Source organism: Setaria viridis, chromosome 4, assembly GCF_005286985.2.
Source record: "Setaria viridis chromosome 4, Setaria_viridis_v4.0, whole genome shotgun sequence".
Lineage (NCBI taxonomy): Eukaryota > Viridiplantae > Streptophyta > Magnoliopsida > Poales > Poaceae > Setaria > Setaria viridis.
The window spans coordinates 16,010,848-16,027,872 of NC_048266.2; the positions used below are offsets into that span (position 1 = coordinate 16,010,848).

Consider the following 17,025-nt stretch of genomic DNA (forward strand, 5'->3'; position numbering starts at 1 on the left):
GCGAGGTGCAGCTCTACACGAATGCAATGCAAGGGTTAGACGGTTAGTTCGACAGCAACACGGGCTCGCCTGAGCCCAGAAACTCGCGACAAAGAGCAGGAGGTGATGGTGGTTCGAGAGCTGATGATGATCAAAAGGTAAGGGTAGGAAGGAAACTAGTGGTCTGATCCTCGAACTAGAGGATGTGATAAACTAGGGGTCCTTAGACGCAAGCGCTGAAGGGTTCCCAAGTTTTACACATACACCCCCGAGTTGAAGGAAAAAGATCACAGCCAAGCCCTCGGGCGAGGCGGACAAGGGTCGGCAGAACAGACAGGGTCGGGCGAGACGGAACTGGGGTCGGGTGGATAGGAGGGGTCGGGCGAGGCGGACTGGGGGTCGGCAACTCACCTTCTTCCTGAAAGGAAAGCTTGGGGTCGGGAAGAAGCAGACTTGGGCGGAGGGACCAGAGCTTCGAACAAGGGCTAAGACTGGGAATGCTACGGCGGCGGCGGTGCTTCTTGCAGATCACAAGAGAGCTTTTACGCAGCACGGAGGAGCAAGCTTTGGGGAAAACTAAGGGAGAAAGCTGAGAGGAGAGCTCCTCAAGAACTTGGTGGGTGGCGCTAGGAGCTTGAGCAGGGAGCGAAAGAAAGCTGAAGGCAACAGAGGCGGAGGGAACTCCGACGACGGGGCATTCCTTTTATAGCTGCTGGAGCAGAGGAACGGAAACGGCGCGGAGAGAGAGAGAAGGGGAGCGGCGCGAAGGCCGGGGAGAAACAATGGAGTGCTCTGCCGTGGCGGCGATTGAGCAAAGAGGGTGGTGTTGCAGAACTCCGGGGGTGACGCCAGCAATCATTGCGTTCTGCCGTCAGGGCGGCGTAGGGGTGGGTAGACTGGTGGTTGAGATTTGGCGGAGAGCGGGCGTCGTCGTGCGGAAGAGGCGATGGAAGCGACCGGTTAAACGGCGCTAGAATCGAGGGCGCACAGATGAGAAGACAGGCGGACGCGGGCGCGGGGGAGAGCGCGGAACAACAGATTGTCGGGCGGCGTCTGACAGAGCGGGGAAAAGGAACTGTCGCGGCCGCGGTCGGGGTTGGCGGTAGAGGAATCGTCGGGTAGCGACGACCGGGCGGCGCAACTGTGGCTGGAAGGGACGGAAAAGACGGGCGACGTCGGGCTCTGGGGCCGGGATCTGGTGGCGTGATGATGGGCGCGGGAGACGAGGTTCTGCAGAAAGGGTGCAGAGGGTTTCCGCTGCTATAGGGGAAAAGGGGCGCGGGAACCCACTCTGCGGCTTGCCAGAGACAAAACTGAGCGACGATGTCGGAGAAGACGAGCCACGCGGCAGGAAGACTCTGAGGCGGCCATGCAACTCGAGTGCGGCTGTCGCGGAGGATCTGAAAAAAGATCTCGCGGGTCCACCGGTGGATAGATCAGACGGGTGAGGAAGATCAGCAGGATCCGACAGTGGGCTGAGCTCGCCGGGGTCGGAAAAGGGGCAAGGCGGGAAGGGGTCGGATCTCAGGGGTCGGGATCGGCGGAAAACTGAGCACTGCGGTGCGGTCAAGCAAGGCAGCTGACTTCGGTTAAGGGCTGCGGTCAAGCCTAACTGGGAAGGATTAGGGGTCGGTCGTTACAAAACCGCCCTCCCTTGACGGACGCGCTGACAGGGGCCGGAGGCCGGAGCGAGGGGCGGCGGCCCTGGGTCCCTCTCCTTATGTTATATTTTACTTAGCTTATCTCTTTTACTTCTCCTCATGCCTGGCTCATCTGTAACCTCGAGCTCCCCCTTGCGCTATAAAAGGAGGACCGGGGGCCCCGAGATGGGGGACGCTCTCAAGCAAAGAGAACACACGCACACCCACTTAGAGCATTAGTGCACTCTCAAGAGACCTGGGATCAGCTCCCTCTCTCGCACTCCTGTAACCCCTACTATAGAACCCCACGTGGGTAACATGAGCAGCCCCGATACTGGACGTAGGGCATTCCTTTGCCCCAACCAGTCTAACCCCGTGTCTCCCACGCCACCATCCGAAGCCTTACGCGCATAAAAGAAATTTACTAGTCTAAGTCTTGATCCGCAAATCTTGACAACGACAGCTGCCTTCTCTAATATGGCCCATGTACGGAGCAAGTGTATAATTGAGTAGATAACCTGCTTTGGAGAAGGGTTATGTTTATTCCCGAAGATAATATCATTTTTGCATAGCCATAACGACCAGCAAGTAGCAGCCGCTCCTAGCAAAATTAGCGGTTTCAATTCTTTTTCAATACCCCATAACCAACTCCAAAACATATCGGACACACTACGAGGTTGAGACAAACCTAAAGTCGCATGAATCATAGAACACACTACCTGAGCAAAGTGACATTCGAAGAAAAGGTGTTTAATTGTTTCATCTTTATGGCAGAAGCAACAAATTTTGCTTCCTTGCCAATTGCGCTTTGCTAAGTTATCTTTTGTTAGAATTACTCATCTTTGCAAGTACCACATAAAGATCTTTATTTTCAAAGGGGCTTTTAATTTCCACAGGCGCTTGTTTAAGTTAGGAACATCACTATGAATCATTGCCAGGTAATGAGATTTCACTGAGAATTGTCCGTTTGGGTGTAGGTTCCATCGAAACTCATCGGATTCCTGACTTAGCTCAATGTTAGCAATACGTGGAACCAGTTCGTTCTGTTAACTTACAGCCTATGAGATCTCTTGGCCAAGAAATGTTTAATGGTGAGGCGTTGAAGACTTCTGCCACTGTATCCTGTTTCTGTCGGGCTATATTATACAAACAAGGATACTGTTCTCACGGTGTTGAATTTCCCAACCATTTATCTTCCCAAAACCTAACCTGTGTCCCATCCTTAATTAAGAAAGTTCCAAAATGTAGAAACTCATGTTTAACCTTCATCACGCTAGCCCACAAATGTGAGTCCCTATTCTTCCATTGCACTTGTGAAACTGGCTTAGAGCCAAGGTACTTGTTACGCAAAAGTTGTTGCCAAGTTCCATCTGTTGTGAGTAGCTTAAAAAGCCATTTGCTGAGAAGTGCTTTGTTTTTTATGTCTGAATCATGATTTCCTAGACCCCCTTGATCCTTGGGTTGGCACAAGATACTCCATTTGACAAGACGGTACTTTCGTCATTTGGCATTACTTTGCCCAAAAGAATCTTGAGCGAAAATAGTCTAGTTTCTTAAGTACTCCTCTTGGGATTGCAAAGAAAGACATCATATACGTAGGTAAGCTGCTAAGCACTGAATTAATCAGTGTTAGTCGTCCTCCTGTGGAAAGGTGTTTTCCTTTGCAGCTGCTGAGTCTTTCCGCAAAACGTTCATCTACTCTTTTCCAATTCACATTTGATAGTCTCCTATAATGTATAGGAATACCCAAATACTTCATTCGAAGAGCTCCTGGGTACATTATAGGAATACCCAAATACTTCATTCGAAGAGCTCCTGGGTTGCAGCCAAATAGTTCAGTATACTGATCGATTAATTCTTGTGCTTCACCAAAGAAAAATATTTCACTTTGATGAAAATTTATTTTAAGCCCTGATAGTTGCTTGAAGGCACAAAGCAATAGCTTCATGTTACGTGTTTTCTCCAGGTCATATTCCATAAAAAAAAACTGTATCATCAGCATGTTGTGGAATAGATAGCTCAACATCAACTAGATGCAGTACTATTCCACTGATCTGACCATCAGCTTTGGCTCTGTTTATTATGACCGCTAGCATGTCGACCACAATGTTGAACAATATTGGAGATAGAGGATCCCCTTGTGGAAGTCCTTTTTTAGTTTGAAAATATGACCCAACATCCTCATTAACATTAACAGCTACACTACCTCCTGAAACAAAAGATTCAACCCAGGAGATCCACTTGGGTGAGCAACCTTTCATTTGTAGAGTCTGCATTAGGAATGGCCATCATAAGCTTTTATTGTTTCTCAAAATCAATTTTGAAGATAATGCCATTTTATTGTTTCTTGTGCAACTCACGTATGGTTTCATGTAAGATAACAACACCCTCTAGGATGTTACATCCTCGCATGAAAGCCATTCTAGTTGGGCTAATTATATGATCTGCAATCGCATTAACTCTAATAGTAGCCACTTTCGTAAAAATCTTAAAACTAACATTTAGCAAGCAGATAGGTCTATATTGCTGTATTTGATTTGCTTCTTGAACTTTGGGGATAAGCATTATTACTCCAAAATTGAGACTAAACAGTGGTTAGGTTCCAGCATGCAATTCATTGAACGTTTGCATTAAGTCCCCTTTGATAACATCCCAAAACTTTTGATAAAACTCAATTGGAAAGCTATCAGGACCTGGTGCTTTATTGTGTTCCATATCAAAAATTGCGTCCCGAACCTCTTTCTCTGTGAAGGATGCTGTGAGCAAATTATTTTCTACACGGGTGACTTAAGAGATGTCTTCTATCCTTGACTCTGCTAAAGTGAAAGAATTCTCGTCAGGTACACCAAACAGGTCTTTGTAGAACTTGGTAATATAAGCTTTCAGATTAGCTTGGCCCTCAATCGTGTCGTTCTCTTGTTCCAGGGAAAATATCTTTTTTTTCCCCGATGTTTGCCATTGGCAACCATTTGGAAATATCTAGTATTGCTATCCCCGAGCAAAGTATCTGTCACCTTACCACGTTGGTAATATTTGATTTCCTCTTCTCGAAGGAGTTTTGTTAGTTATTCTCTGGCATGTATCAGATCATCATGTTCTGATTCCGTCAAAGTACGGGTCTCTGCGGCAATGTCTAGTTCATTGAGCGTATTCTGCAGAGATGATTTTTGTTGTTTGTAAATTCCATTCGTATGAGATGCCCATCCACGGAGGTGTCGGCGTAAGGCACTCATCTTTTTTTTCCATCGTGGCACTGAATTTTTTCCAGGGACTAGCTTATTTCATATTTCCACCACACGGTCGTGAAAGTCATCACGAGAGAACCAACTGAGTTCTAATTTGAACTGTCTTATGTTCCCCGTATAAGCAGACATCCCCGTGTCTAGCAATAAGGGTGTGTGGTCCGATACACCTCTATCCAGAGCATGTACGGTCACCGGTGAGTATTTAAATTACCATTATGTAGTCATTAAAGCTCTTCCAGCTTTTCATAGGTTGGGTTGGGTAAAGAGTTCGCCCACGTGAATTGACGACCCGTTAAGTCAATTTCCCTAAATTCATTGTTGGAGCTGTTGCTAGAGATAGGAGGTGGTGCCGGATGGCAATATGAAGCCGATCGATGGCTCCATAGAAAAAGGATGAAGCAATCAATTTCATGTGGACCAAGTGTGCATCGGATGGACGAGCTAGGTCATGTCATCATGATATGACAGTGGCGGCATATCCAGATCGGACGCCGCGAAGGTAGGTTGCTCACTTTTTACAAAAGTGGGGCATCATTCTACTTGAGGTGAGGCTGTTGATTTTAACATGAAGCACTAGACATACTTCCGTTAACAGTTAATCTGATATCCAACGTAATGAATCTCTGCCATTTCCGTGATCCAGGAGTAACTGTCGTGGTCCGCTGCCTTTTCGTGATGGCCACTAGTGGCACATGAGGCCACCACGTCAGAGTGACACTGGATTGATGATCTGCAAAGTACACCCTCCGCGGAACGCTTGCTCGAAATACACGGCACGCACGCTGGCGATCAACAAAGATGATAGACATATCCACGCCAGCACTGCGTATCGATCCGTCGTCGTCGTCTGCTCCTCCGAAACAATCCTCCCCAAAAGCTCTTGTCTAGAAGCAAGATCAAGTGATCAGCATCACACTAACTGATCAAGTGATCAGCAACACTACAAAGCACAAAAAACTGTTGCAAAAGGGTCTGCGCGCACTGCCGTGCCATGCTTCCGCTTCGGACGACGTGATCGAGTCATATACCTTTAACTTTGTTCTCTTCCTCCTTCTGTAAACGCCCGAAAAAGCTTCCACGGCGGCGCCACACATCACCGGCCGGTGTTGGATGGTAGGTAAACCACAAAATCCGGCCGCTGCATCAGCAAGCTAAGTATATGGAGTGTACTGCACTCCATTTCCAGGCACATTTGCGATGTATATACGGTGTATATATCGGAGAGATCACAGGGATCGCCTCGCGGACGTTAGCTAGCTGCCAAGCTGCCCTCGCGGCCGGGCGCATGTCTCGTCTCCCTTTACTTGATCGGCGTGTCTGCCTGACCTGGCAGCGTCATCGTTTGTTGGGTGCCTTGCGGCAGGCAGGCATCTCCTTTCACGCATGGCGCTTCGAGTCTGATGTGTCACCTCTGGACGCTAGTGGCCGCTGTTACAGGATAAATAGGAGGACATTCCGATCGGAGAGGTAAGAGGTTATATCCTCATCCATCAATTGTCCACCATTACCGTGGACTAGTGTAGTAAGTAGAGTGAAGGCTTGCCAGCTCCAAGAGTCAGGGACCAGGTGTGTCCTATACCGTCTCATCAGATACTACTACAGGATTCTGAGATCGCTTGTACTTTCTCTGAGAATATATGTAATTATTTTTGTTTCAACACTCCTACAAGTATGCAACGTGCTGACGAAAATTCTACAACTCGCGCGCCACTTTCGCGCAGTAACTGGATAGACGAAGGGGATCCTATATCGATCTGCTATTCAGTTGAAACAACACCTAAGCATTATTGAGTGTTAAGAAACAAGGCATTATTTCCTGCACAAAAAAAACTGGCATACCAGGATTAACAAGCATATTTTAATTTAATGCTCAAAATATAGGAAACATAAGAAATATGTTTGTACTGTAATCTCACGTTTTGAGTTTTCTTTTGTTCTTATTTGCTTCTCCAGAGATTCAGTGTGTTGATACCCCTGTAAGAACATAATATCTAGCTTGATTCTTCCACCTACTTATAAAATACATTTTAACAGAAAGTAAAATGCCTTTTACCTTCGTTTTGGCCTTTAGCTACTCCTTGGCATATGTTTACATATGTTATTGATACAGTTAGGAATTTTGATGAATTTCACTTTTGTCCACATGATTTTCTTGTTATGTCAATTTGCTAACTCCTGCACAAATATTAACAAAATTTCGTGTGGTTCATGTAACAATTTCAACTTTCTTGGTTCCTTACATATGTTATTATTGCTACAATTCTATGTGTAGAAGCATATAGTGAAAAATATAGTAACAGCTACTCTATGTATTATATTGTTTGACTAAATAGCGCCAATCTAGGATAATTTACACAGTTTCTTTCCATTTCAATCAAAAGTGAACTTGGAATATTTACCGAGTTCCTTCCATTAGTATATACATGATCCAAGTAATATATTAATGAACTGGCAATATCATAAAAATATACAAATCATATACTGTTGCATTCTCTGCAGTTATATATAATAACAAAGTGAGGGTGGTTATTGATCAACTTTTCACATAATAGCTCTAATGTAATTTCATTTAGTTGGCACATTTTAACAAGATGGACACTTCTAAGATTGAGATTGTCACTACTACTGCACAGGTAACAACTGCCTCTCGATTTTTTTTACTTCCTCCAACCATGAATGCAAGTCCTAATTCAAACATTCTGACATATGATCATCATCATCTAAAATTTGATATAGATTGGCAAACACAAGATTTCCACTACTAGATTATCAATTGCAAAATTTACTTTAATAATGTATAGGTTTTTATAATTAGGATAATATATTTTTTGTAGACATGCTTATATATGTATATAGGGCCGGGGGGAGAATATAACTTTTATACTATTGCATCCTCTACAGTTACACTACCAAAGTGAGGGTTATTTGATCAAATTTTCTCATGTTCTCATGTTTTTTTTTTCTGTCGGTAAATTTTAACAAGATGGACACTTCAGAGATTGAGATCGTCACCAGTCCTGTAAGAACTGCCTCTCAAAATGAATCCAAGTCCTAATTCTAACCTTGTTTATCTCTGATCATTGACATCTAAAATTTTGTAATTCAAACTTTTTTATATCTGTGGTCATTGACATCTAAAATTTTGTAATTCAAACTTTTTTATATCACTGGTCATGCATGGACATCTAAAATTTTGTGTTAATTGACCACACAAGATGGCCATTACAAGATTATTAATTATTGAAGTTACTTTCCTAATACGTCACTATATAAATAGCTCTTCATATTTAAGTTAATATATTTTTGTAGACATTGGTAGTAAAAGTATCATAATGGAATAATATCTTTAATCAGAGAAAGTATCTTACTACTTTTTTTGTCCTTAATGTATTTACGTCAACCTCCACGCAACTATTCCATTATTACCTGCTTAAAATAGTATAAGGAAATCCTTCTGTTCCTCTCATCTGATGAAATTAAGTTGTATGCTCGAAGGACACTGGAAAATTTTTAATTTTCCTTTTAGAGAAAATTTTAAGATATGGCTTGATAGTTCATTACCCATTTTCATGGCACCTAGTATATTTTTTCATGGAGGATTATTCAAATCAGTCAATATAGAACTACTTTTTGTTTTTCTCTACAAATGACATGGTAGTATTGCAAATATTATATATTTCAGCACATCAAATGTGAAATTTAGGATAGTTAATCTGATCAGTTTCTCGCAAAAAAGTCAGATTAGTTGCTAACCATTTTTCCTGCTTTTGTCTTAATTTTGTACTAAAGGTTCCCAACATAATGGAGTCTCCCAAGACTAGTAGCATATCCATGACAGTAAGAATGACGTCAAACCATAGCGATTTCTCATACCTGTGATATGAGTCGAATCAAAAATATTGTTTATTTTCTTTTCATGATTAGTTATTTTCATTAAAACCACAATGACATTAGACTGTTCTTTTTTCAGTTCCAATATATATATTGTCCACTCCAGCAGGTTCCAGGCATCCACATATAACATATAAACATCCTAGGCAACAGCGCACTGGAATTTTGCAGAACAAATAAAGAACTATTTATCTTTCCTGAATAGAAAAATCTTAATGCACAATTCTTTTAAATCTGTTATCGGTAGTTAGTGTTTGGATTTAACGTATTGTCTCACTTATTTTATATACTCTTTGTGAAGCCTCTGCAAGATGAGTTCTTTGGATCAAGTCCTTCGAACAACGAGACTGAAAATACAACACCATCTTTATACACTAAAGATGGCACTGTTGACTTCAGGGGAACCCCTGCAGTTAATGCCACCACCGGGGGAAAGAGAACCAGTGCCATACTGCTTGGTAAAAACTTCTTCCGCCACTCTCTATTTGTCTCTGATTAGCTACGGCATGACAGTGCACGCTATCCTCTGTTATTTCAGCTTTGCTAGTTTGAATTTCTTGAAAATACCTCTTATCTCCCAGTCCCATTAAATTATATATTTGTTTAGCTTAAAATCGCAGGGACCCGAATCTCAAGTCTCCTGACTCACTGAGCAATATAGTCTTTATGCAACAACCGTTTATTTGGTTTCTGTTACCCCACTAACAAAGTAACAATCATGCAACCTGTTTTCGTGATCATCAGTGAACTATGCCCTAATGAACTTAGCATTCGGTGGAGTTGCTGTTGACCTTGTCATGTTCCTACGGAGGGTGCTTCGTCAGGAGAACGCCGCGGCTGCCAACGCCATCAGCAAATGGACTGGCACTGTCTACATCTTTTCGCTCTTTGGTGCCTTCCTCAGCGACTCCTACATGGGCCGCTACATAACCTGCATTGTGTTCCAGGTCATCTATATCGTGGTAAGAATTCACTGGTTAAGTTGCTCTTCTGAACACTTGTATTCTTATTACTCTTACCCGGGCCATTGGTGAATGCTAACTTTAATTTGCTTTGTGGCATGCAGGGTTTGGTGATGCTGTCGCTGTCCTCGGTGTTCTTCCTGGTGGTGCCGTCGAGGTGCGGCGATGGAGTAGGGTTGAGGCCGTGCCAACCACCATCGCACCTCGGCATTGTGATGTTCCAGTTGTCAGCCTACACGACTGCATTCGGGATAGGCGGGTATCAGCCGTCAGTGGCGACGTTCGGGGCAGACCAATTCGATGACTCAGACAACAGCGAGCGGGGCTCAAAGCTTGCCTTCTTCAGCTACTTCTACATGGCGCTCAACATCGGCTCCCTCTTCTCCAACACCTTCCTGGCATTCTATGAGGATAAGGGCATGTGGGTCAGGGGCTTCTGGGCCTCCACAGCAGCTGCTGCACTTGGGCTTCTTGTCTTTCTTCTGGGGACACCATACTACCGCCACTACAAGCCCACTGGCAACCCGCTCACACGCATGGCCCAGGTGTTCACTGCTGCGTTCCGCAAGAGGCACATCCAGACGCCCCCTGGTGAGAACCTCCATGATGTTGAAGATGATGAGGATTCAGGGGTTCCAGGCATTCGCAAACTCTTGCACAGAGATCGGTTCAGGTACTTGCCGTTCAAGCTGTATAAAATATACTTAATTTTCAATGGGATGAAAGATATATGTATCTAGCTGGATCATACTCGATCGTACCTGGAATTTGTAGGTGTCTTGATAAGGCAGCTATAGCGACTGAGGAGGACTACCATGCTGGGAACACCAAGAATCCGTGGAGGTTGTGCACGGTGACGCAGGTGGAGGAGGTGAAGTGCATCCTGGGCTTGATCCCCATATGGATCTGCACCATCATCTACTCGCTTGAGTACACCCAAATGGGGTCCACATTCGTGGAGCAAGGTACGGCCATGGACACCAACCTCTTTGGCAAGTTCCGCGTGCCTGCCGCAAGCATGTCAGTGTTTGACATCATCAGCGTGATCCTCTCCGTCCTTGCCTACCGCTTCGTCATTGCGCCCATGGCGTCAAGGTTCACAAAGAACCCCGATGGCATCACCGATCTCCAACGCATGGGCTCTGGGCTGATCATCGCGTTGATCGGCATGCTCGCCGCAGCAGTTGTTGAGATCTACCGACGGCGTCATATTGTGGCAACGGACCAGCCAAGCCCCATGAGTGTCCTCTGGCAGGCTCCACAGTACGCGCTGATTGGTGCCTCAGAAGTCTTCATGTACATAGGCCAGCTAGATTTCTTCAGTGGGCAGATGCCGGACGGCATGAAGTGCTTAGGCAGCTCGTTGTGCATGGCGTCCATCTCGCTTGGAAACTTTGTCAGCATGCTGACAGTCAGTACAGTCAATGCAATCACCGGTCGGCGAAGGAACAGAGGCTGGATCACAAAAAACATTAACCATGGACACCTTGAACGGTTCTTCCTGCTCCTGGTTGGGCTATCAGTTCTTGACTTCATCATTTTTGTAGTATTTGCCATTATATACAAGGGCACCCAGTTTAAGGAGGGAAGAAGGCATATCTCTCATTAACAGATAGTAATGGGTGCTGATTGTATAAGAGTAGCAGGCCGCTGTGAAAGGAGATTTGAGTATGTGCCATGTGATATTCTAATAGACTTTTCTGTCTACCAACAAGTTCTTTTCACCTAAATACCCTAGAGCTTGACCATGAATTAGATGGTTGATTTTTACATGGTTTTGGTCGACTGAGTTACACGGTTCTGACGTAGGAGTCGTGGTACATTTCCGCGACCACTGTTGACCGTCCTTATTAAAAAATCCAACCATCACACGACTCAAGGAAAACTAACATTTATTACTCGCATATTTATTATCAATAACCTAGTTCCACATGTATTGGCAACTAAGTGATTTTAGGGATACAAGTCTGTACAAGAGAGGAAACGGGCGCAAACGCGGACGAAACACACTAAAGAACACTTGACGCGTACACGACAGATAAGAGGGCCTACATGCTAGAGCAAACCAGCCCAAACCAGCATGGGTCCATGAGGAAAAGGACCAAGGCCCACAAGGTAGCCCAAACCCCAGGTTCAGCCGAACCTAGATAGGCAGTTCCCACCCTCATCCTCCATGTGGTGGTGCCTAGTTGACTGAGGATGGCGGTGGGAGAAGATTCCCCAGAGATACCTCCCGGGAACCACCCTCAACCACCTATAAAAGGAGGAGGAGATCCCCCTCTACAGACACCACACTTGAAGCCTCTCTCCCTCCCTCTCTTGTCACTCTTGTAATCCTTAGGTTAGTGGAGCTAGGCTACAGCTGAATTCTTATAGTGCTAAGCTAGTCTTTAGGTAGGTTAGGGACGTAACTTCCGACTCTCGGTATAGCTTTTTACTCGACTTGGCAGTATCCTATCTATAATATGGTTGCTATGCTATTCTCGTAGTATGCTATGCCATGGCTTGTGCTTTATCAAGTTATACTCATATGGTTAGGCTAAATCTATGTTACTGCATCAGTTTGTTGTGCCTTCGGGCTTGCTCTAATCATTACAAGAAATCTTCTGACCTATGACGAACCAAAAAGTATCATAAACGCATTTTTTGCGTCGTAAACCGTGATTTATGACGTGGGAGTGATGAAAACCCTTCGTCATTAGTCGAGCGTCATAAACCGCGACTAGTGACGTTCCTTATTTCGGTGCGTCACTAAGATAATAACGAATGAAAATTCGTCCCACATGTCATCATAAATTGGCTCCTGCATAGCGTGTCATGTCGGACAATAGTCTGATGTGGCATGACGGTTGTGACGAACTATTTTGTCATAGATTGAATTAGACCTAGTTCTTGTCGGACCGAGCCTAATAATTGCTATCGTCATAGATTTATTTAGGCCCAACTTGTTGTACCGAGCCCAATAATTGCCGATGTCATAACTTGGTTTAGGGCCAATTCTTGTTGGATGAAGCGCAACATATGCTGACGTCATAACTTTATTTAGGCCCAATTCTTAATGGATTTAGTCGAACATTTGCTAGCATCATAGCTTTGTTTAGGACCATGAAATAATGAGCTGAGGGGGCGAGCCCACGAAATTTTGGGTCCAATTATTTTCTGTTGTAGCCCAGGTAGTGCTTAATTAAAATATAATCTAATTTAATATTACGTACAAATCAATTTGGTAATTGACAACACAAATAATCTTTCCATACCACACATACAAATAAATGTTTCTCATCACACTTTACACATTATTATTCATGACTAAAGAACAAGCACAAGCATATTGTCCCTAAGAGATCATAAACCACTACACATGATATCTCTTTGACCAAGAACAAATTAAAGCTGGTCTAGAAATACAATGAGCACAAACCACAATACTCACAAACCAGCACAGGCAGCTAGGAGGACATGAGTAGATGCCTAAGAAACACACTGACCTTACCCTCTAAAGTTTAGCAGTTGATAAAGGAGATACTCAGTTTCTCTTATTACTTTCTTCAAACTCTTAATTTCCTCAAACTGCATTTTCATTGCTACATCTGAAGCTTGTGCCTTCATCTTCAAGTCGCTTATTGTCTTAGTCCTGCAGCTTCTTCTAGGCCTCCCAAAAAAGCTTCAAAACTTGAGCTTGTAGCTGAGGCTGGCTGCACAGCCACATAATCAAGGGACTTGACTGCAAATCATCAGGATCAGAATTTGGTACCACAACCCTAAGAATTGTTTTCAATATTTTAGCCTATACATCAAAGGAGCAGAAGTCAAACTTCAATCTTAAACAAAGCAAACAAAGAAATTGAATAAAGTAAAGAATAAAGGAGCTGGATAATCACTTCTTTAATTACATAACATGACATGTGATTGAATTTTAGCAATATAGGAACGTGGTAGTAGGCCCTGCACAATAAGTATTTGGTCAGCTGTCTTAGATATAAGGAACATAATGTACCATGACCATACAAATGCAGATGCCAGCCTTGCAGATAGATCTAGAGAGGCCAAGGTAAGAGAAGGATCTCAAATCTAGCATAATACACCGAGAAATTTACTTTTCACTAAAGAAATACTGGATGGGGGCCATGGCCACAACTAGGCGAAATAGACTCCACTCCAACAGAAATAAACTTGAGTAGAGTACTCTCCGGTGAAGCAGATGTAGATCCATAAAATTGGAGGGGATTATAGAGAAAACAAATGAGATTCTCACTTGTGGAGCTCGAAGATGCAATGGCGCATGGTTGGACGGGGCAGTCAGTGCTTGCGCGACATCCTTGCTCAACTACTCAGCTGCGCAAGCATGGTGAAGGACTGGAAAGGCGATAAGAGAAGGGGTGAATAGGAACCGATTCAAATTTTCTCAAAGAACCTCGGCTATGCAAGAGCTAATGGACCAAGGAATGTTGCTAGGAACCCAATTTGAGACTAGTAGAAGCAAGAAGGAGCCCAAACAAGTGTCAGAAGAAGAAATTTGAAAATCAACAATAAAGTTCGGAAAATTCCAGAAAATCCTTCGAAAAATTCCGGACTTTCGGAAATTTCCGGAAAAACCTTCGGAGAATTCCGGAACTTTCAAAAATTTCCAGGAAAACCTTCGGAGAATTCCGGAACTCCAAATACAGCCTTCGTAAGGAAAGTGAAAAATCAAAAACTTGATCAAACGACCTCCAAAAATCACGAAATTTGAACCATAGACTCACAACAACACACCAAAGGTACTCGCAAAGGCCCAAATCAAAAAGTCCAAGAATTGGTCACCAGATTAAAAGGATTTGGAAAGGGCACAAGAAAGGGAATTTTTGGGAAATCTCAAAATTCAAGGTGCTCGTGCATGAATTTGCTAGGGGATCATCCTATATGTTCTTGCACATCTCCTAGCACCAATTTGCTCCAATAAAAACACCCCAAATTGTGGAGATCCAAAAATTCACCCAAAAATGCTTCGAAAATAGGAAAAAAATAAATTTCAGATCTTGAGAAGGAGAAGCAATTGAGCATGAAATTGATTCGGATTACTTCACCATGTCCGGTTACAAGCCACTCCTAAGCACAATCCAAGCTAGGATGGCAAAAAGATCAACACAAAGATCCCTCATCTCTCCCTCTCTCCCTCTACCAAAGGCTCTCACAAAACAAATGAAAAAACCCCCACCAAAACAACCAAAGGGATGGGTGCCCTAACCAGCCATCTCTAATATATATAGGCACTTGACTATTTCCCAAGTTCCCCTTACATGAAGCATGCAACTCCAAACCACCTAGCGGCAAAACTGTCCAACTTTTTCTTCGTTCATCAGACAAACCTGGTGCCCTCACAACTTAGCTTCACCTCGACGCAAGCTTTGCGATGGTGCCACGCATCCTCCGACTCAACGCCGTCTAGCCACACCGGACTCGTCCCCCGGTTTTGAGGCCAAACCGGTCAAACCCTCATACACACCCTGCAGGCATGACTCATCCCCGGTTTTGAGGCCAAACTGGTCAAACCCTCTTGCACGCCCCGCAAGGCGTGACTCACCGATGTTGACGTGTGTCTAGCCTCCGCCAAGCCTTTGACACCTCCAAATCTTTTACTCCCGGCTCCCGGGCTGCCTACTCGACTTGCCTCCGTCCTGCTTGACTCGACCGACGCCGTCTGCATCACCGTCTGTGTACTCTTGCTCTTCCGTGCACCATGTGGATCGCCCATGACTCCACCCGAACTCCTCAGGTCCCTTAGTCCAAGCCTACTTGTGTCCACCCTTCACAGCCCTAGTACATCAGCATGAACCTTTCGCTTGACCTTCACCTCATGCCGTCAACCGCCATGTCGCATCCTACACCTGCACATCACAAGCCAAGAGATACGACACACAACATATGGTTTACACAAACACCACAACACAACGCACACAACACAACACATCCGGTTAGCCGTTAGCATAATCATGTACATATGAAATATGAACTCAACCGGTAAAGCCTCAAATCATCTAGTTAATCACTCATCACGAATAGACCAAGACACATCTCAACTTGGTATCTCAATCTCCTCCTTGATAAGTGCATTGAAAAAAGATGATTTGAAAGCAAAAGAGAACTCATTCAAGTACCCAAAAGCGAAGTAAAAGCAAACACAAGGCCACTTGATATGAGAAAGGATCATGCAAGTTCTAAATAAAAAACTCTTGGTTCTTAAAGAAAGCGCAAAGGCTAAACACAACTGAAGAGTCAATCAAGAGACACAAAAGCTTGATGAATCCCAAAATACCATCAAAGCCATTTCAACTTTTGTCAAACGCTCATCACAATCAAATCAAGGTTCATATCAACTTGATTTTCTCAATCCCCCCCTTGATGAGTTTGTTGACAACATTCAAGCACAAAGAAATGGTTTGAGAGGCAAAAGCCAAAAATCTCATCCAAGTGATCAAAAGTCAAGTAAAAACTAAGATTAAAGTCACTCGACATGGGAAGCATCACAAAGGCCAAATCAACTTGGAAAAGTCTCGGTACCCAAAGACATGGGCAACGGCTCGACACAATTGAGACAAAATAACACATGATCCCTCAAGAAGAGGCAGAAAGGGCTCAACACCAATCATGTGAAGATCAGAAACACATGATCGCTCAAGAAGAGGCAGATAGGGCTCAACACCAATCATGTGACTATCGAAAGATCAAATCAAATGCCGGTTCCTCGAGAAGAGGTAACAGCTCTACACAACCGGCAAAAGAGCAAGAGAGAGCACAAAACTCACAAGCTCCCCCTAAACACATGCACTCCCCCTGAAAACATGTCACAATGAAATGCATGCACAAGAGCAAAAGAATGTATGCTCCCCCTCAATTGCAAAACTCCCCATTAAATGCAAGACTCCCCCTTAAATGCAAACGTAAGATACACATGGGAGCACAAAATGCATGCCATGGGTGTACAACCTTCCAAGCTTCTCAAATATATCACAAAAGCACTTGCAAAGGCTACAAGTGAGATAATGCACAAGCACGTAGATCATAAAGAGCAATTGCATTGCCATCAAGAGGATATTATGATGTAAGCAAAAGACGAAGCAAGTTGACAAGTTTTGCAGTTTATAAAAGTATCACCACATGAGCAAGCACCTAGTCATGAATCAGTCAAGCAAGAATTAAACTAAGGCATCAAAGCTCATACAAGGAAGATATATTCTCAACAAGAGATCATTGCAAACACCCACATATGCATCACAAGTCATGTCAAGGCTTGTTGAAACCATGTGCCTACTTCTTTTGGTAAAGATC

General features: G+C 44.0%; 1 protein-coding gene across 1 annotated transcript; it reads left to right on the forward strand.

The window, feature by feature from the left end:
• The first annotated feature begins 9,826 nt into the window (after window positions 1-9,826).
• LOC117853924 (protein NRT1/ PTR FAMILY 7.3) lies at window positions 9,827-11,450 on the forward strand. The gene is made up of 2 exons (XM_034736204.2): window positions 9,827-10,390; window positions 10,492-11,450. Exons 1-2 carry the CDS (start codon window positions 9,831-9,833, stop codon window positions 11,324-11,326), a joined length of 1,395 nt encoding a protein of 464 aa, XP_034592095.2. The 5' UTR covers window positions 9,827-9,830; the 3' UTR covers window positions 11,327-11,450.
• Window positions 11,451-17,025: the final 5,575 nt, after the last annotated feature.